Below are 23666 nucleotides of genomic sequence, written 5' to 3'. Positions count from 1 at the left end.
GATGGCCGATTGTGTAACGGAGTGTGTGAGTGGTATGAGTGCACCAGGGTGTGCGTGAGGGTGTGTGATAAAGGAGTGTGCGAATGGTGTGAGTGCGCTTAGGTGTGCAGGTGCGAGTACGGTGTGCGAGGGAGAATGCACACCAGAGGATGTAAGAGAAGAGTGTGCACAGGAGAGTGCAGTAACGGAGTGTATGGGAGGTGCAGGGACGCCTAGGTGTGCGAGTGTGGAGGGGGTCGCGTGTGGTGAGAGCGCGGCTCAAGCATCGACGCAGACCGGGGTAGCGTTTTGCGCGACGGATAGCCGACGTGAGCCCTCGGTGAGTTGTGTGATGCAGGGACCGGCGGGGATCAATGCCGCGGCGGTATCACAAGGACCGCCATGCATGATTCGTGCCGGGCCCCGCCCTGTATGGTTGGTGCCGCGCCGTGGCGGCAAAGGCGGTCGGCGAGGTTCAAGAGGAGGTAGGAGAGTTTGGAGCCACGCTCCCTGGCGGGTGCGGTGCTCCGACCGTGGTCGGTTGGGCCATCGTGCGTGGGACCGCGAGGCCCCGCGCAGAGATGGCGCTCTGAACCTCGGCCCTTCCATGCCTCCTCCCCTGGATCGAAAATGCCGGATGGATCCAACCTACAGCAGACTAACCACCTGCACGGATTGCTCAGCCTCTCGAGGTCGAGCCATAATGGCGATGTATTTCAGCACAAAGAGGCTCCAGTGTAGTGGACGAATAGCAATAGTGTTGGGGAATGTACCCTGCGTGGGGGAATGGCAGTTTTACCATTCCTCACACCGGGCTCATGAGCATTAGATTAGGGGGATGGCAGTGACAAGCACATGGGGGGCCAGCGATGGTTACCTCCATGGGGCACCGAAGCTAGCCAAGGGAGGGCTAGGATAATTGTTAGGGAATTAGATGACTTTGGGAGACATGAGAATTAAGTAGTGACATTTGTTCTGTAGAGGGGACGTAGAGAGATCAGATGGTTGTTAATGACGAAGGGTGTGCTTAGTTTAATGGGATGACAGGGAAGCATGAGTTTTAGGGGAGAAGCAGGTAGTTAGATGATGCTGTGTGTATGAGGAATTGTGTTGAGATAAAAGCAACTGTGTTTGATGTGTGCATGGAAAAACGTGTGAAAGCACGAAAGGTGTGCAAGAGATTTGGTATGAGAGCACAAAAGGTGTGCGAGATGAAAGGTGTCTGAAATTTATCATTGGTGTGCGAATAAATGGTGTGGAATGCTTGGTGTGGAATAAAAGGTGTGGAATGCATGGTGCGAAGGAGTGAATGGGGGGAGATGGACCCATTCACGAATACCCGGGGATGGTAGTTTAAAGCCAGGTAGAGGGCTTAGGTTAATTGTTTGGATATTGACACCTGTGGTGCGGGAAGTTGCAAGTAGTGCTTTGGTTGGGTGCATGAGTCAGTGACATGGCTGGGCGTGTGGCTTGCTTGGTGTGTATGGTTATTGGGGCACTCTGTCACTGGTGGTTTGTCGGCCAGGTGAGGCCGCAGGTAGGCTCTGGGAGCCAGTTAGAGTAGTCGTGAGTTGTTCAGTGGGGCCCGAGGATCCAAGGGAAGGACCCGGGTAGCCCAATGCCAAGGAGGGCATCAGAGGGGTAAAGTGCCAGGAAGGGGCCTTCCCCAGTTTAGGTAGTCGCAGGAGCAGGTCAGCTCGGGTGGCGACATCAGTGGCGGAGGTGCGCAGGTAGTTGGACTGGCTAGTGGAGCCACACGACCCAGCCACGAAATTGTGCAAGGGCACAGTATGAAAAAATGGGGAGTGAGACCCAAATTCGTAGGGCACCGCAGAGTGGTCAATGGGGATTCGGTTTTTAGAACCACATAGTTTAAAGATGGCCGATTGGCAGGGTACGACCCCGGGTAGTTTAAGAGTTAATGTCAGGAGAGTAGTTAGGATGAGAGAAATTCCCTTCGCGCCATCCACATCCATTCACCAAGGAGAAAGAAGCTCCGCACCAGTACCAAGTGCAATGTTTGAGTGTAAGACACATCACGACGTAGAGGGACATTCTGTCTGTTCCATTCCTTCCTTCCTGGGAGGGATTGGGAGACGAATTTGGTTTAGAGGGGGATATGGGAGACAGGACGTAGAGACGAATTTGACTTTGTAAATACAGGGAAGGGCAAGGGTAGTGTAAGCTGACGTTGGGGGGTGGGGGGGGGGGGCACGGGCGGTTAGGGACGAGCCTGCTCTGCTCGCTCTTCTGTGCCCCTTGCGCTGCATTACCTTGTGTTTTTGTGTACCTTTGTGCCCTTTCCGCTTTGCTGGTGGTGCTGTGTCTCTCCCCCCACCCCAGGACCATTTTGGAGGTGGAACTGTGCAGCACCATCGACCTGTGCAGCATTCCAGTGCAGATGCACCTTGCTACACCTGTGCAGCACCCCTGCTGCACTTTGTTACATCGGTGCAGTCAAACTGCGCAGCATTTGCTGCCATATCCTTTTGTAACTTTTCTGCACATTTGCAGCACCCTGCTGCCACAAACACTTTGCTGCACATTATCACATTACACTTATGGACCACAAGTTTTGTGACCTTACGCTTCTGCTGTGCAGCACTTTGCTGCAAACTCACCTTGCTTCTTCGGACCACTTGTTTTGAGTGGCATCAATGTCACGCAGTCGGACCACATAGGGTTGGCCCTGCTGGCAAATAAACGAACACACTTGTTGAGCATTTTTTTATTTTTGTGTGCTAGGGCCAAGAAGATTGTTAGCCTATTAAGCCCCAAAGAGCAGGAATGGCCTGTATGCCGGTCTGGGGGCTTGCCGGTTCGATATGTGCACACAGAAGATAGAAGATGCCAGACAACAGCAAATGAAATGTGATTTTTGAATGTGTATTTGTGCTTTGCTGTGCTTTTTTCCCCTCCAATCTTCTTTCCAAAAAGGACAGGTCCTGGGTCATAGAATTGTAAATAAGGTTAGGTTTTTGTGCTTGTATATAAAAATGCTGCCCACCGGCTCTATGTCTAGTTTGAAAACAATTCCGCAATTCGGTTAATTGTGGGCGTGAGTCTGTTAGAGTAGCTACTCAACGCAGTAGGTGGGACATATTTAGTGTTGTAAAACTGTCGCACACATGGGTTAGAGTAAATGTTAGGGGGAACCATATCTGTATGTCACACATAATTAAAAGTTCATCCCAGATCTTTCTCAAAACCCGTCGTTCCAGTTTTTGTAGGTTCGATTCGGGGACGAGTCTGACGAGGGAGTGGGGCAGTGTTGCGGTTTTGAGTTTGTACAGTGAGTCTAATAAAGGTTAAAATTTGCCCCTCATAGTTAGTCACACAAGCAACATGTAGCCTCACAATAGTATAGTTATGTCTTCGTATTTGTAAGCTTAGTCCTTTTCCATTGTTAGTTCTGCATTGAGTAGAGCCAAGAGAATAGGCCCTACTGTCACCGACAATCCAGCATCTGTAGCCTCATGCCCTTTTGCACCAACGTTGGGTTCATTTTGTGCGAGTTAACATGAGGCAGGCTAGGAAGGTCAGGAGGATCGAGGCGGAGCGGCAGAAGCGCTGACGGTAAGCACGAGCCGCCAATCAGAGCTCAGAGGTGGTGGTGGCGTCACAGGGCGTGGTGAGAGGGTTTGAGAGGGATCCAGAAGGTTCGGGGGGCGAAGCTATAAAACCCGCTGTGCAGAGCCCTCAAAAGGACTGGAGCGCACGCAACAGTAAAGAGGACTCACGGCAGTTGATGAACTTAAGGACTAGCGCGGGAAAGTCGATGAACAAAGGACTCTCACAGATGGACTTGCACTCGATAGGACTCGCAAGTGGAGAGCGTCCAAGAACTCGCGCGCACTAACCAGTTCAGAGGATCGAGGAAGAAGAGTTGGCAGCGAACTGTGAAAGACATGCGGGCGCAGCCAGACGCGCATGAACCGATATACAGCATAATTAAGTCACGTGAGTGAGAACGACTGAGTAATCGCCAGCTGCGCTGAGAGTCCCGCCCCTTACCGTTCCACCTCGTCATTCGCCTTGTTCGGGAGACGTGCTTCGAGTTCCTACCATCGCCTGCTACCATCTTCGCGGGATGTGCTGGGGCCGTGGAGAGCCGGACGGGGACTGTCTCTGGATGATCATGTCGACGCGTTGGGGAACATCTACCCATCTGCAATTCCCTGTGTGAGTGTGAGACGGGCCCGTTTGTCTGGGGAATAAGATAAGATTGTCTAAGGCTGCTCTGTGTCTCTGCGTCCTCGATCAATGTACATACGTGTGGGAATAATTAAACCTGTGTTCTTCTTTTCTTCCATTCGACCGTTTCAGTGGTTTCTTGATTGGCTAAGAATGGTACGAATAGGATCGCTCGAGTCGGGTTCCACTAATTAAGACTGCACGGACCACGTGGTACTCAATCGGCTCGGCGCACTCAAACCAAACGTGGCTCGTGTGAGGCTTGTTTCCTTGCCTCCAGGGCAGCGCGGGGAATTAGGTACGTGCGAGAAGTGGTCCCGAGACCCTACTCCGCATTTGTCCGGAAGGGACGTTGCAAGTCTCGGTTCCGCCAGGCACAGCCAGAACAAGGGGATTAATCCCCCCTTTGGTAAGGGGAAGTATGGTGGCGAAGAACCGCAACAATATATATCTATATTTTTTTTTTGTGTAGAAGATCGAGCCTCGTGTAAGAGCTAACATTAATCACAAAAAAACAAACTGACACATAAAACATATGATAAAGGGAGTGGGAGACAAGATGGGGAGAGAGAGGGAAGCACACAAGTACAAAAGTGGAGAACAGGGACATTGGAAGATCTGTGGGAGGGAGAGGGCTTGGGGGAGGAGGCACGGGAAGGGAGAGGCATGGGAAGTGGGGAATCGGCATTCATGCCAACTCCTATCCTGAGGGAAAGGTAACTGAGAATCGGCATTCATGCCATCTCATGCCCTAAGGGCAGGGTAACTAAGAATCGGCATTCATGCCCTGGGGGCAGGGTAACTGAGAATCGGCATTCATGCCATTTCATACCCTGAGGGTAAGGTAACTGAGAATTGGCATTCATGCCATCTCATGCCCTGAGGGCAGGGTAAATGGGAATCGGCATTCATGCCATCTCATACCCTGAGGGCAGGGTAACTGAGAATCAGCATTCATGCCATCACATGCCCTGAGGGCAGGGTAACTGAAAAATCAGCATTCATGCCATCACATGCCTTCAGGGAAGAGTAACTGTGTGAGATTCTACATTCAGATACATATGGCAGCGTCGAGCATTGTTTCACTCTTCAGCGTTGGCTCAAATACCTTATTCACGTTAAATAAAATATCTCCTTTTACCAATAATTCCTTTTTCAAAAAAAAATACATCGGAATCTTCTTCATGTTTATCTGTTCATTGTTTATTCATGTGTAAAGATTCAGAAAACGAAAAAGTAATTGAAATGCCTGAAGGTATCGCAAATCATTCAATCACCAGAAAATGCAAACATGATTTACAATGCCCTTTTTATATATTTATCTAAACAGCCGAAATGGATTTGGACTATAAATGTATGTATTGCCGTACACCCATTGGATGGACAGATGGCCTGACTCCACCCATAATTAAAATCATGCGCTGCCATTTTTATAAGCTGCACAGACGGCAGGCCTCAGGCCTTAGATCTGGGTGTCAGTCCCATGCCAAGTGCAATTGGAATGATCCCAGGTGTATAACTACGATGTAATATATGTGCACATAAGCCATACACATGTTTTTGCTTCATGTATGTACATAGGGTTATTTTTATTATTTTTGGAAATCAAATGTGGCAGCGATCTGTGGCATTATACACTTTCCAAATAAAGGGATGTGTGTGTCCATGAGTTGTGGGAAGGGTTTGTTGCGGGTGTGTGGCTTACTAAATTGGTGTGTTGATTTGAGTGGTGTGTTAGGCTGACAAGATGGCCTCGGAACATGAGGTATGCACACTTGCCTCTCAGTTGACCGTCAGTCCACTCGGTGCTATTTATTCAGGTTGGCTTTGCCCTCTTGGTTTGATGATAGTCAGAAAAAGCACTCCGAGTCTCGGAGGTTTGTGGTTTGATTCTGGCCCTGGCCAAGTCACACTAAAGCCAAAACATGCTACATATTCCTTGACACTCAGCACTAAGGTAATTGAGCATGGAATATATGACATATTAATTATAAGTGTTGGCATAAAGGTCGGGGGTGGGGGGAGAGAGAGAGAGAGAGAGAGAGAGGGGGAGAGAGAGAGCGAGAGAGAGAGAGAGCAGGAGAGAGAGAGCGGGAGAGAGAGAGTGGGAGAGAGAGAGTGGGAGAGAGAGAGCGGGAGAGAGAGAGCGGGAGAGAGAGAGAGCGGGAGAGAGAGAGCGGGAGAGAGAGAGCAGGAGAGAGAGAATTTGGAAATTGGAACAAGGGGCAGGTTGAGTAAATTAAAATGTAGAGAAACACATGACATGAGGGAGGGATCTAATTCCCAATTCTCTCGTACACCGCGGACTCAGGGACGTGGGAAGTCTTTGCCAGCCCCATGTAAGTCTTGTCGTCGCTCTGATCCTGTTGCGTGAATACAAGAGTTTTCAAAAATGATTATTTTATGATCTGTGCTTAACCATCTGCATGCTACATTTAGATATATGTCAAAACGGCATGCTTTTAATATAAATAGACATATAATAATATTACATATAATATTATAACAGACATTGTGAACAGTAATTAGGGAAACGAGTTTCCTCTTCCATCACATTCGACTTTAGAAAATATAGAGAAATAGAACTGCACAGAAAAAGTGAGAGAAGGATGGAACGGAGGTTTACAGGACAAAAGACCCAGAGAAGTGAAAGGAAAGTGATAATATGGATCTCTTTTGTCCTGTCAACCTCCTTTTCCATAGTCACCTACATTTTCCATCTACCTCCAGATGTACCATTCCTTTTCCAAAAATTGTTTTTTCAAAACCCTCCTCCCAGTCTTTCACCACTCATTTGCACATGTGTATACTCCATGGTAAGTGTAGGTGTCAAATGTAGAAGTATAAAAACTTCCAGGTAAGTGAGTTATCGTGGGCATTCCAATTGAAAACCTGTCCCTTGTCATCTTAATTGATAAAATGCATTATAATGACAACAAACTCCGATGTCGTTCAGTAATTTGATGAATCTTAACAATACTATGCAATAGTTCATAAGAATCTTGTAGGAAAAGGATTCATTATATTATTAAGGATCCGTGTATATTTATATATATGTGTTACATTCATCTCAAACTTAGGAATTCAAGAGTATAATTCAGACTCTGGTGGACTCGAGAGTTGCCTTTGTGATGGAAAGATATTCATTTCCAGTTCTGTGTAAATACTAATTGGGGACAAGGTTTGTGAAAGTTGCTGGACAAAGACAATGATCTTTTGGTTCAAGTGACCCACTGAGAAGATAACAGTTTAATCAGGGATCACCCCATACCCCGCTCCATCTCCTCCCCACTCTCTACTTCCTAATCAGTAACCTCAAACCCCGATCTACCCCTTCCTAATCCCTTATCAGAATCCCTCGTCCCCCGATCTCCTCCTTCATACCTCCTCCCACTGTGAGGACTCAATCAAATCGTCTCCATTGTCTTCAATTGCTACAAGTATTCAAAAAAGGTGCGATCGGGGAAGAATACTCGTGTTGACCCAGGGTCCTTGTGCTGTGTAAGTTGGTTAGACCATGTATTTCTGTTGTAACGGAATGAGTATTTTCCCAGTGTTATGAAATCTTACAAGTATTCAATGAGTGAACACGATTTGGTTTATGTACACAAATTGTTCCACGACACAATGCAGGATATTACATAAACACTAAGATAGTTTTGAAGAATGAAAATGAAGGAGGGAAGGAATGTTGGATTGATTTATGGTGTTCAACTTGTCGTGAAACAAGTTCACTTGTAGTTAAAACAGCTGTTCACCACCATCTCTTATCTTCCCCCATCCAAACCCTCGATCTTTTCTACCCCCGTTAATTCACCCCAGATCCACTTTTATGAAATACCGACTTCTTTCCTGGAAGTCCTAGCAGTGTCCCTGTGTTTTTTTTACCTCTCCCACCTCCCCACTCTTCCCATGCCTCCTCCCCCCAAGCCCTCTCCCTCCCACAGATCTCCCGATGTCCCTGCTCTCCATCTTATCTCCCGCTGCCTTTATCATATGTTTTATGTGTCAGTTTGTCTTTTTGTGATCAATGTTAGCTCGAACACAAGCCTCGATCTTGTATACAAAAAAATAAAAAAATAAAAATTAATGGAGCTCACCTGCTCTTGGATATCGCTTGTCCCTGTACAACCTGTTCTTCCTGCACGGCAAACAGTTAAATCATCAACAATTTGATAATTACAACAAAATACAGCAACAACAAGAGTGAGAATTGCCTCCCGCAATACATCTCCCCGTCTCATAAGTCTAAAAAGGCATAACTCTGAGAAATTGATGAAAAGACGTGAAACTCAAACTTGTTATGGGAAAAAGGTCTGAAAACCCACAGGTGCGATGGACAGGCAGAGAACAAACAGGTATATTGAGAGAACAAACAGCTATCCCCCTTCCATGAAAACCATAGCGGGTTAATACCAAGAACCACAATGTCACGTGTTGCCAAGTACTGCAATGTGCAACTCGATTGTGCGGATATCATAGGCCCCAGCTCGTGAACAGAAAATAGGTTTTGAGGACGGAAAAGTCAAAATTTTCTTCAGGAAGATCTCATCATCCTCGAATCAAGGTGTAGCAGAAGAGGAAGAAGAGGGAGTGCAATCACCATTCACACTGAGCTTGGAAGTGTTTCCGGGCCTGGAATCAAATGTCATTGCACTACCTCTGATTCTCCTTCTTCTTCTTCTTCTTCTTTAACAGGCTATTCATCGATTTTAATATAAACTGGCGGATTAGTGCTTCCATCCCAAAATCAGCCTGTCTAGGATCAGGTCAAGCTCATTGGTATTCCATCTGCAAGCATTCGTTGTTCGATGTTAAAATCCCTCAATATCTTAAGAAGAGAGGAGTTTAAATCATCAGAAACCTGGACAAATTCTGTTCTACAATTAGGAAGGCAAAAGCAAACCACCCAGTGTAATCATTGGACTGTTTGGAAACACTGAATCTGCCTGCATTTGGAGCACCAGAGAGAACAATTGGGAAGAACGTCGAGTCAGAGAATCAATTGAGAGAAAGAGACATGGAGAGAAAATAACTACAGAAGAGTGAAGATCAGAAGGGAAGGAAACAAGACGTGAACACCAAGATGTCCTTTGGGATAAAAACAACAGACAGGATACCCGAGCAACTAATGGGTTTCATCAAGGGGTTTGATTTTCTTTCATCAAAACTCAGACCTACCTGAGCACAGGGACGTAAAAAGTTCAAGAAAAGACAATTCTCATCTCCTTCTTCAACAATTTTCTTCCTGCTCTTGTCATTTGCTGCCTTTAACCAATTAATCATGAGTTTTTGTTAATATTGTTATGTTTGATCTGAACCTGGCGTGCGTTTAAAACTTGGAAATTCTTCTGTGTTTTTTGTAGTTTATTAGCCTCATCTACTCAGGAGATCGTGACGATCATTTTGTTGCATCACACTCCACATCAGAACGTATAACTCCACCAAAACATGGCTGGCTCTCACATATACACACACACACACACACACACACACACACACACACACACACACACACACGCACACACACACACACACACACACACATACGCAGAAACACACACAAACACACATCTAATCCATTTATGGTAGATAATGATTTATTGAAAATGAACACGGGGAACAAGGAAGGACAGGACACTGTAAATATACAGAACAGATCTGATGGTCGAACAAACACGAATATTGAAGGAAAGAGAGAACAATTCAACTTATCTGCAATAAAACTAAACGCTGCTGATAGTGCCAGGAGTACCACGATCAAACCACACAAAGGGACATAATCACAGAGATGAGTTGTTAAAACAGATGATAGGTTTATTTATTAAACCAGCATTCTCATTATTGATGATACCAGCACAAACATAATGTGTGATTTAAACAAATGAAACCAGCACAAACATAACGTGTGATTCAACATATGAAACCAGCACAAATATAATGTGTGATTCAACATATGAAACCAGCACAAATATAATGTGTGATTGAACATGTGAAACCAGCACAAACATAATGTGTGATTTAAACAAATGAAACCAGCACAAACATAACGTGTGATTCAACATATGAAACCAGCACAAATATAATGTGTGATTGAACATGTGAAACCAGCACAAACATAATGTGTGATTTAAACAAATGAAACCAGCACAAACATAATGTTTTATTTAACAGATGAAACCAGCACACACATATTGTGTGATTTAACATATGAAACCAGCACAAACATAACGTGTGATTCAACATATGAAACCAGCACAAATATAATGTGTGATTGAACATGTGAAACCAGCACACACATATTGTGTGATTTAACATATGAAACCAGCACAAACATAACGTGTGATTCAACATATGAAACCAGCACAAATATAATGTGTGATTGAACATGTGAAACCAGCACACACATATTGTGTGATTTAACATATGAAACCAGCACAAACATAACGTGTGATTCAACATATGAAACCAGCACAAACATAACGTGTGATTTAACACATGAAACCAGCACAAACATAACGTGTGATTTAACAGATGAAACCAGCACAAACATAATGTTTGATTTAACAGATGAAATCAACACAAACATCATGTGTGATTTAACATATTAGTGAGATACCCGTGCTACGCACGGGTGGGAGGCCAGAAGCAAACAGACAATGCAGAAACGGCGAATGCTAAAGCATGAAACCAAGAAATTCCACATTCCTGTAGCACCTTCAGTCGCACGTCAGACATGGACAGCAATTTTGTGAAGGACTTCCATGAAAAACGTACCCATTCGGAAACAAACGGATAAGTTTGTTCCATACCCAGTCAATGGCGAATTTGCATACATATGGCGATCCACGAATTTCACGTCTAGAAAGTAGAAACCGTCACAGCATTTCATCATCCACTTGAACTCAATATCTGTTTTTTCATTCCAAACAGCATAACTCCAATCACAAATTAAATAGCATTAATACAACAAATAAACTTTTAACAACATTTGTGACATAAACAAATATTTAAATCCTGATGTGAAGTTCCGTACGGTTGGGTGACTACAATTACGAATTCAAAATCGTAATTGTATTCACTCAATTCCAATCATCAATTGATACTTTAACAAAATACTGTTTTAAATGATGGTTGTATTGGGATATTATCAAACCAGCTCATTGCCGTAATCTGTCCATTTCCGGATTCGCAAAAGGTTCGTAATTCATCAGGATTTTCCTCAATCCCGCAATGAAATGTTCATGAAATACTGTTCAGCCATTTTTAATTTTCATGTCATGTTCTTTTGGTGAATTATGGTAGGATTTTACTGCAGGGGTTCCAGGAAATCGTTGCGATCGGTGCAGCCGTTTTTGCGGTACCAGGGACAATAACGTTATGCGGGAGTCCAAACCTGAAAATGCTGGAGATCAAAGATGAAATTGGAAAAACAATATAGCCTATTTTATTCCAGGGGGTCCCAGGATTACCCACCCAAAATATTGTTGCGATCGGTTCAGCCTTTTTTGCGGTACCTGGGAACAGACAGACAGACGGACAGACATTTGGTGAATTATAGTAAGATGAACCAGCACAAACATAATGTGTGATTTAATAGACTAGGGCATGCCCGTACGTGGGTGCCCGTTCCTTGCCAAAAAAAAAAAAAAAACGCTACCCGTACGCTCTACCCCGCCCGTACGCCCGTACGCCCGTAAACAAAAAAAACAACGCTCTTCGCTTCCGCCCTTCGCTCTGACTGAATTGGGAGAAATAATGCGCATAAGAAATCGAGAAATTATTATTTTCTCCGGAAGAAATCGAATTACGAACCGTAATGGCGCATATAGATAGATGAAACCAACACAAACATAATGTGTGATTTAACAGATGAAACCAGCACAAACATAATGTGTGATTTAACATATTGCTGCATTCCTCGGGATTAAAATCCTCCAAGGAAACGGATAGACGAATGAGCTTAACACTCTGAGGTGTTCAATCCAAATGTGATGGAGTTAATATGTGTGGAGGAGGGCAGCGAAGCTCTTACCTTCACGGACCCCACTGGACATCTTCGACTCTGCGATAATCAATTAAGCCCACGCTGAATTATAATGCAAGAATACCGGCTTTATTGAAAGAAATGCCGGTAATAAAAGAATGCATGGTAAAACATAAAATCCTAAATGGAGCGCTCCCACTCTGACCCGTGTACACACAAGGGGAAAAATAACGGTGAAAATAATGCGTAGTGTTTTTGTACTCAGCTTTGAGCAGCTCCTGAAATTTGTCGGAGATCGTCTCAGCCCCCACGTCCTTGTTCGGGAAAACACGCTGGTTGGAGCCAAGTCAGTGTGCGGGAAAGACCCGAGCGTGCCGTTCGGTCTCTCCAGCCATGCTCGTCCTCGTCTCTTCTCCACACAGCACCACTGCCTCTCCGGTTCACTCGGCATGGCCCTCACCCGTCACGAAGCTACGGGCCAAGCGCACCAGAGTCCAGGAGCCGCCCCTCCTCATGATCGTCAAAATCTGAAATGTCCCCAGCGCAAGAGCGCTATAAGATGTGACTGCACCGCATCAATGTCCCAACGCAAGAGAGGCAATAATCAACCATTCGCGATGGAGGCCAGCCCAGAGAGAGAGACAAAAATATCAGGACACGACCATTCGCCACCAAAGCCAGGACTCAAAGAGAGGTGGAAATGTGACTGTTTATGAAGACTGCCCCAACGCAAGAGAGAAAATGTCGGGAACCCAACTCTTTTGTATGCAGAGCTATTACGTCATCCAATGACATCTGCATGTCTGCTCCTATCAGCTGGTCTCATCTCAACGCTCGACAATACCGGACCAATCACTGCTCTTCGGGGCGTGGCCTCCCGCCCCTCCGGTGCCATTGTGATCACCAGGTCAGTGGTATCATTGGTGGTGCTCAATGTCCTGTTTCCGGTTAGTTTTTATTTAGTGTTATTAAGGTGCTATTGCCTGGCTTTGTGTTTGTGTGTGTGTGCTGAATTGTCATAAGGAACAGAGGGGAAATAACAGAGGCAATTACATGCAGGTGATTTACCATTAATCCCTAAGTAATTAACATAACCCCACCCCTCGTCATGGGAACAATTATACACTTACACGACATTTGGTATAAGGGGTTCCTACTTACGTAGGTGGGGGTTCCTCTTCTTCCTCACGACATACGGAGTATGGTAATCCATACACATCTACCTGGACGAAGGTAATCATTGCCTAACCCCCACAAACGTCACAGTCTGAAACCAGCACAAACATAATGTGTGATTTAACAGATGAAACCAGCACAAACATAACGTATGATTTAACAGATGAAACCAGCACAAACATAATGTGTGATTGAACAAATGAAACCATCACAAACATAATGTGCGATTCAACATATGAAACCAGCACAAACATAATGTGTAATTTAACAGATGGAACCAGCACAAACATAATGTGTGATTTAACAGATGAAACCTGGACAAACATAATGTGTGATTTAACATGTGAAACCAGCACAAACATAATGTGTGATTTAACATATGAAACCAGCACAAACATAACATGTGATTTAACATTTGAAACCAGCACAAATATAATGTGTGATTTAACAGATGAAACCAGCACAAACATAACATGTGATTTAACATCTGAAACCAGCACAAACATAATGTGTGATTTAACAGATGAAACCAGCACAAACATAATGTGTGATTTAACATCTGAAACCAGCACAAACATAATGTGTGATTTAACAGATGAAACCATCACAAACATAATATGTGATTGAACACATGAAACCATCACAAACATAATATGTGATTGAACATGTGAAACCAGCACAAACATAATGTGTGATTTAACAGATGAAACCAGCACAAACATCATGTGTGATTCAACATATGAAACCAGCACAAACATAATGTGTGATTTAACAGATGAAACCATCACAAACATAATGTGTGATTTAACAGATGAAACCAGCACAAACATAATGTGTGATTTAACATATGAAACCAGCACAAACATAATGTGTGATTTAACAGATGAAACCAGCACAAACATAATGTGTGATTTAACAGATGAAACCAGCACAAACATTATGTGTGATTTAACAGATGAAACCAGCACAAACATAATGTGTGATTTTACATATGAAACCAGCACAAACATAATGTGTGATTTCACAGATGAAACCAGCACAAACATAATGTGTGATTGAACATATGAAACCAGCACAAACATAATGTGTGATTTAACATATGAAACCAGCACAAACATAATGTGTGATTTAATAGATGAAACCAGCACAAATATAACATGTGATTTAACATCTGAAACCAGCACAAACATAATGTGTGATTTAACATCTGAAACCAGCACAAACATAATGTGTGATTTAACATATGAAACCAGCACAAACATAATGTGTGATTTAACATATGAAACCAGCACAAACATAATGTGTGATTTAACAGATGAAACCAGCACAAACAGTGTGATTTAACAGATGAAACCAGCACAAACATAATGTGTGATTTAACATATGAAACCAGCACAAACATATTGTGTGATTTAACATATGAAACCAGCACAAACAGTGTGATTTAACAGGTGAAACCACCGCAAACATAATGTGTGATTTAACATATGAAACCAGCACAAACATATTGTGTGATTTAACAGATGAAACCAGCACAAACATATTGTGTAATTTAACATATGAAACCTGCACAAACAGTGTGATTTAACAGGTGAAACCAGCACAAACATATTGTGTAATTTAACATATGAAACCTGCACAAACAGTGTGATTTAACAGATGAAACCAGCACAAACATAATGTGTGATTTAACATATGAAACCAGCACAAACATATTGTGTAATTTAACATATGAAACCTGCACAAACAGTGTGATTTAACAGATGAAACCAGCACAAACATATTGTGTGATTTAACATATGAAACCAGCACAAACATATTGTGTGATTTAACATATGAAACCAGCACAAACATATTGTGTGATTTAACATATGAAACCAGCACAAACATATTGTGTGATTTAACATATGAAACCAGCACAAACATATTGTGTGATTCAACAAATGAAACCAGCACAAACATAATGTGTGATTTAACATATGAAAACAGCACAAACATAATGTGTGATTTAACATCTGAAACCAGCACAAACATAATGTGTGATTTAACATATGAAACCAGCACAAACATAATATGTGATTTAACATATGAAACCACCACAAACATAGTGTGTGATTTAACAGATGAAACCAGCACAAACATAACATGTGATTTAACATCTGAAACCAGCACAAACATGTGTGATTTAACATATGAAAGCAGCACAAACATAATGTGATTTAGCAGATGAAACCATCACAAACATATTGTGTGATTTAACAGATGAAACCAGCACAAACATAATGTGTGATTTAACATCTGAAACCAGCACAAACATAATGTGTGATTTAACATATGAAACCAGCACAAACATAATGTGTGATTTAACATCTGAAACCAGCACAAACATAATGTGTGATTTAACATATGAAACCAGCACACACATAATGTGTGATTTAACATCTGAAACCAGCACACACATAATGTGTGATTTAACATATGAAACCAGTACAAACATAATGTCTGATTTAACAGATGAAACCAGCACAAACATAACATGTGATTTAGCATCTGAAACCAGCACAAACATAATGTGTGATTTAACATATGAAACCAGGACAAACACAATGTGATTTAACATCTGAAACCAGCACAAACATAATGTGTGATTTAACATATGAAACCAGGACAAACATAACATGTGATTTAACATCTGAAACCAGCACAAACATAACATGTGATTTAACATATGAAACCAGCACAAACATAATGTGTGATTTAACATATGAAACCAGGACAAACATAACATGTGATTTAACATCTGAAACCAGCACACACATAATGTGTGATTTAACATCTGAAACCAGCACACATATAATGTGTGATTTAACATATGAAACCAGCACGAACTTAATGTGTGATTTAACATCTGAAACCATCACAAACATAATGTCTGATTTAACAGATGAAACCAGCACAAACATAACATGTGATTTAGCATCTGAAACCAGCACAAACATAATGTGTGATTTAACATATGAAAGCAGCACAAACATAACATGTGATTTAACATATGAAACAAGCACAAACATAATGTGTGATTTAACAGATGAAACCAGCATAAACATAATGTTTGATTTAACAGATGAAACCAGCACAAACATAACATGTGATTTAACATATGAAACCAGCACAAACATAATGTGTGATTTAACATATGAAACCAGCACAAACATAATATGTGATTTAACATATGAAACCAGCACAAACATAATGTGTGATTTAACAGATGAAACCAGCACAAACATAACATGTGATTTAACATCTGAAACCAGCGCAAACATAATGTGTGATTTAACAGATGAAACCAGCACAAACATAACATGTGATTTAACATCTGAAACCAGCACAAACATAATGTGTGATTTAACATATGAAAGCAGCACAAACATAACATGTGATTTAACATCTGAAACCAGCACAAACATAATGTGTGATTTAACATATGAAACCAGGATTAAACATAATGTGTGATTTAACATGAAACCAGGACAAACATAATGTGATTTAACATATGAAACCAGCACAAACATAATGTGTGATTTAACACATGAAACCAGCACAAACATAACATGTGATTTAGCATCTGAAACAAGCACAAACATAATGTGTGCTTTAACATATGAAACCAGCACAAACATAATGTGTGATTTCACATATGAAACCAGCACAAACATATTGTGTGATTTCACATATGAAACCAGCACAAACATAATGTGTGATTCAACATATGAAACCAGCACAAACATAATGTGTGATTTAACATATGAAACCAGCACAAACATAATGTGTGATTTAACATCTGAAACCAGTACAAACATAATGTGTGATTTAACATCTGAAACCAGCACAAACATAGTGTGTGATTTAACATATGAAACCAGCACAAACATAATGTGTGATTTAACATCTGAAACCAGCACAAACATAATGTGTGATTTCACAGATGAAACCAGCACAAACATAATGTGTGATTTAACATATGAAACCAGCACAAACATATTGTGTGATTTAACAGATGAAACCATCACAAAAATAACATGTGATTTAACATCTGAAACTAGCACAAACATAATGTGTGATTTAACAGATGAATCCAGCACAAACATAATGTGTGATTTAACATATGAAATTAGCACAAACATAATGTGTGATTTAACAGATGAAACCATCACAAACATAATGTGTGATTTAACAGATGAAACCAGCACAAACATAATGTGTGATTTAACATATGAAACCAGCACAAACATAATGTGTGATTTAACAGATGAAACCAGCACAAACATAATGTGTGATTTAACATATGAAACCAGCACAAACATAATGTGTGATTTAACATATGAAACCAGCACAAACATATTGTGTGATTTAACAGATGAAACCATCACAAAAATAACATGTGATTTAACATCTGAAACGAGCACAAACTTAGTGTGTGATTTAACATCTGAAACCATCACAAACATAATGTGTGATTTAACATATGAAACCAGCACAAACATAATGTGTGATTTAACAGATGAAACCATCACAGACATAATGTGTGATTTAACAGATGAAACCAGGACAAACATAATGTGTGATTTAACAGATGAAACCAGCACAAACATAATGTGTGATTTAACAGATGAAACCAGCACAAACATAGTGTGTGATTTAACATCTGAAACCAGCACAAACATAATGTGTGATTTAACATATGAAACCATCACAAACACAATGTGTGATTTAACATATGAAACCAGCACAAACATAATGTGTGATTTAACAGATGAAACCATCACAAACATAATGTGTGATTTAACAGATGAAACCAGAACAAACATAATGTGTGATTTAACAGATGAAACCAGCACAAACATAATGTGTGATTTAACAGATGAAACCAGCACAAACATAACGTATGATTTAACAGATGAAACCATCACAAACATAATGTGTGATTTAACAGATGAAACCAGCACAAACATAGTGTGTGATTTAACATCTGAAACCAGCACAAACATAATGTGTGATTTAACAGATGAAACCAGCACAAACATAGCGTATGATTTAACAGATGAAACCATCACAAACATAATGTGTGATTTCACAGATGAAACCAGGACAAACATAATGTGTGATTTAACAGATGAAACCAGCACAAACATAGTGTGTGATTTAACAGATGAAACCAGGACAAACATAATGTGTGATTTAACACATGAAACCAGGACAAACATAATGTGTGATTTAACAGATGAAACCATCACAAACGTAATGTGTGATTTAACAGATGAAACCAGGACAAACATAATGTGTGATTTAACAGATGAAACCAGCACAAACATAATGTGTGATTTAACAGATGAAACCATCACAAACGTAATGTGTGATTTAACAGATGAAACCAGGACAAACATAATGTGTAATTTAACAGATGGAACCAGCACAAACATAATGTGTGATTTAACAGATGAAACCAGCACAAACATAACGTATGATTTAACAGATGAAACCAGCACAAACATAATGTGTGATTTAACAGAAGAAACCAGCACAAACATAATGTGTGATTTAACAGATGAAACCAGCACAAACATAACGTTTGATTTAACAGATAAAACCAGCACAAACATAATGTGTGATTCAACAAATGAAACCATCACAAACATAATGTGCGATTCAACATATGAAACCAGCACAAACATAATGTGTGATTTAACAGATGAAACCTGGACAAACATAATGTGTGATTTAACATGTGAAACCAGCACAAACATAATGTGTGATTTTACATATGAAACCAGCACAAACATAATGTGTGATTTAACAGATGAAACCAGCACAAACATAACATGTGATTTAACATATGAAACCAGCACAAACATAATGTGTGATTTAACATATGAAACCAGGACAAACATAACATGTGATTTAACATCTGAAACCAGCACACACATAATGTGTGATTTAACATCTGAAACCAGCACACACATAATGTGTGATTTAACATATGAAACCAGCACGAACTTAATGTGTGATTTAACATCTGAAACCATCACAAACATAATGTCTGATTTAACAGATGAAACCAGCACAAACATAACATGTGATTTAGCATCTGAAACCAGCACAAACATAATGTGTGATTTAACATATGAAAGCAGCACAAACATAACATGTGATTTAACATATGAAACAAGCACAAACATAATGTGTGATTTAACAGATGAAACCAGCATAAACATAATGTTTGATTTAACAGATGAAACCAGCACAAACATAACATGTGATTTAACATATGAAACCAGCACAAACATAATGTGTGATTTAACATATGAAACCAGCACAAACATAATATGTGATTTAACATATGAAACCAGCACAAACATAATGTGTGATTTAACAGATGAAACCAGCACAAACATAACATGTGATTTAACATCTGAAACCAGCGCAAACATAATGTGTGATTTAACAGATGAAACCAGCACAAACATAACATGTGATTTAACATCTGAAACCAGCACAAACATAATGTGTGATTTAACATATGAAAGCAGCACAAACATAACATGTGATTTAACATCTGAAACCAGCACAAACATAATGTGTGATTTAACATATGAAACCAGGATTAAACATAATGTGTGATTTAACATGAAACCAGGACAAACATAATGTGATTTAACATATGAAACCAGCACAAACATAATGTGTGATTTAACACATGAAACCAGCACAAACATAACATGTGATTTAGCATCTGAAACAAGCACAAACATAATGTGTGCTTTAACATATGAAACCAGCACAAACATAATGTGTGATTTCACATATGAAACCAGCACAAACATATTGTGTGATTTCACATATGAAACCAGCACAAACATAATGTGTGATTCAACATATGAAACCAGCACAAACATAATGTGTGATTTAACATATGAAACCAGCACAAACATAATGTGTGATTTAACATCTGAAACCAGTACAAACATAATGTGTGATTTAACATCTGAAACCAGCACAAACATAGTGTGTGATTTAACATATGAAACCAGCACAAACATAATGTGTGATTTAACATCTGAAACCAGCACAAACATAATGTGTGATTTCACAGATGAAACCAGCACAAACATAATGTGTGATTTAACATATGAAACCAGCACAAACATATTGTGTGATTTAACAGATGAAACCATCACAAAAATAACATGTGATTTAACATCTGAAACTAGCACAAACATAATGTGTGATTTAACAGATGAATCCAGCACAAACATAATGTGTGATTTAACATATGAAATTAGCACAAACATAATGTGTGATTTAACAGATGAAACCATCACAAACATAATGTGTGATTTAACAGATGAAACCAGCACAAACATAATGTGTGATTTAACATATGAAACCAGCACAAACATAATGTGTGATTTAACAGATGAAACCAGCACAAACATAATGTGTGATTTAACATATGAAACCAGCACAAACATAATGTGTGATTTAACATATGAAACCAGCACAAACATATTGTGTGATTTAACAGATGAAACCATCACAAAAATAACATGTGATTTAACATCTGAAACGAGCACAAACTTAGTGTGTGATTTAACATCTGAAACCATCACAAACATAATGTGTGATTTAACATATGAAACCAGCACAAACATAATGTGTGATTTAACAGATGAAACCATCACAGACATAATGTGTGATTTAACAGATGAAACCAGGACAAACATAATGTGTGATTTAACAGATGAAACCAGCACAAACATAATGTGTGATTTAACAGATGAAACCAGCACAAACATAGTGTGTGATTTAACATCTGAAAGCAGCACAAACATAATGTGTGATTTAACATATGAAACCATCACAAACACAATGTGTGATTTAACATATGAAACCAGCACAAACATAATGTGTGATTTAACAGATGAAACCATCACAAACATAATGTGTGATTTAACAGATGAAACCAGGACAAACATAATGTGTGATTTAACAGATGAAACCAGCACAAACATTATGTGTGATTTAACAGATGAAACCAGCACAAACATAACGTATGATTTAACAGATGAAACCATCACAAACATAATGTGTGATTTAACAGATGAAACCAGCACAAACATAGTGTGTGATTTAACATCTGAAACCAGCACAAACATAATGTGTGATTTATCAGATGAAACCAGCACAAACATAGCGTATGATTTAACAGATGAAACCATCACAAACATAATGTGTGATTTCACAGATGAAACCAGGACAAACATAATGTGTGATTTAACAGATGAAACCAGCACAAACATAGTGTGTGATTTAACAGATGAAACCAGGACAAACATAATGTGTGATTTAACACATGAAACCAGGACAAACATAATGTGTGATTTAACAGATGAAACCATCACAAACGTAATGTGTGATTTAACAGATGAAACCAGGACAAACATAATGTGTGATTTAACAGATGAAACCAGCACAAACATAATGTGTGATTTAACAGATGAAACCATCACAAACGTAATGTGTGATTTAACAGATGAAACCAGGACAAACATAATGTGTAATTTAACAGATGGAACCAGCACAAACATAATGTGTGATTTAACAGATGAAACCAGCACAAACATAACGTATGATTTAACAGATGAAACCAGCACAAACATAATGTGTGATTTAACAGAAGAAACCAGCACAAACATAATGTGTGATTTAACAGATGAAACCAGCACAAACATAACGTTTGATTTAACAGATGAAACCAGCACAAACATAATGTGTGATTCAACAAATGAAACCATCACAAACATAATGTGCGATTCAACATATGAAACCAGCACAAACATAATGTGTGATTTAACAGATGAAACCTGGACAAACATAATGTGTGATTTAACATGTGAAACCAGCACAAACATAATGTGTGATTTTACATATGAAACCAGCACAAACATAACATGTGATTTAACATCTGAAACCAGCACAAATATAATGTGTAATTTAACAGATGGAACCAGCACAAACATAATGTGTGATATAACAGATGAAACCTGGACAAACATAATGTGTGATTTAACATGTGAAACCAGCACAAACATAATGTGTGATTTAACATATGAAACCAGCACAAACATAACATGTGATTTAACATCTGAAACCAGCACAAATATAATGTGTGATTTTACAGATGAAACCAGCACAAACATAACATGTGATTTAACATCTGAAACTAGCACAAACATAACATGTGATTTAACATCTGAAACCAGCACAAACATAATGTGTGATTTAACATCTGAAACCAGCACAAACATAATGTGTGATTTAACAGATGAAACCATCACAAACATAATATGTGATTGAACACATGAAACCATCACAAACATAATGTGTAATTGAACACATGAAACCATCACAAACATAATGTGTAATTTAACATATGAAACCATCACAAACATAATGTGTGATTTAACAGATGAAACCAGCACAAAAATAATGTGTGATTTAAAATGTGAAACCAGCACAAACATCATGTGTGATTTAACATATGAAACCATCACAAACATAATATGTGATTTAACATATGAAACCATCACAAACATTATGTGTGATTTAACAGATGAAACCAGCACAAACATAATGTGTGATTTAACATGTGAAACCAGCACAAACATAATGTGTGATTTAACAGATGAAACCAGCACAAACATCATGTGTGATTCAACATATGAAACCAGCACAAACATAATGTGTGATTTAACAGATGAAACCATCACAAACATAATGTGTGATTTAACAGATGAAACCAGCACAAACACAATGTGTGATTTAACATATGAAACCAGCACAAACATATTGTGTGATTTAACAGATGAAACCATCACAAAAATAACATGTGATTTAACATCTGAAACTAGCACAAACATAATGTGTGATTTAACAGATGAATCCAGCACAAACATAATGTGTGATTTAACATATGAAATTAGCACAAACATAATGTGTGATTTAACAGATCAAACCATCACAAACATAATGTGTGATTTAACAGATGAAACCAGCACAAACATAATGTGTGATTTAACATATGAAACCAGCACAAACATAATGTGTGATTTAACATATGAAACCAGCACAAACATAATGTGTGATTTAACATATGAAACCAGCACAAACATAATGTGTGATTTAACATATGAAACCAGCACAAACATATTGTGTGATTTAACAGATGAAACCATCACAAAAATATCATGTGATTTAACATCTGAAACGAGCA

The 23666-nt window shown here is 39.7% G+C and overlaps 2 protein-coding genes across 2 annotated transcripts in view; both read right to left on the bottom strand.

Moving 5' to 3' along the window:
- Positions 1 to 5356: 5356 nt before the first annotated feature.
- Positions 5357 to 23666, bottom strand: part of LOC137426998 (sialic acid-binding Ig-like lectin 15) — a 328618-nt gene continuing 310308 nt past the window's right edge. Inside the window, exons 4-5 of the mRNA XM_078778797.1 lie at positions 8274 to 8314; positions 5357 to 6536 (exon numbers count right to left, since the gene is read on the bottom strand). Of these exons, the coding sequence (XP_078634923.1) occupies positions 6450 to 6536; positions 8274 to 8314 (128 nt within the window). The 3' untranslated portion in view covers positions 5357 to 6449. The remainder of the gene's footprint in view (positions 6537 to 8273; positions 8315 to 23666) is intronic.
- LOC137426997 (sialic acid-binding Ig-like lectin 15) overlaps positions 12556 to 23666 on the bottom strand; it is a 369687-nt gene continuing 358576 nt past the window's right edge. The window contains exon 5 of the mRNA XM_078778795.1: positions 12556 to 12687. Within this exon, the coding sequence (XP_078634921.1) occupies positions 12632 to 12687 (56 nt within the window). The 3' untranslated portion in view covers positions 12556 to 12631. The remainder of the gene's footprint in view (positions 12688 to 23666) is intronic.

The sequence above is a fragment of the Myxine glutinosa genome, chromosome 5, assembly GCF_964187855.1.
Source record: "Myxine glutinosa chromosome 5, kmMyxGlut1.1, whole genome shotgun sequence".
Taxonomy (NCBI): domain Eukaryota; kingdom Metazoa; phylum Chordata; class Myxini; order Myxiniformes; family Myxinidae; genus Myxine; species Myxine glutinosa.
The sequence above is the reverse complement of the archived record's forward strand: the minus strand, read 5'-3'. Positions and strand labels throughout refer to the sequence as shown.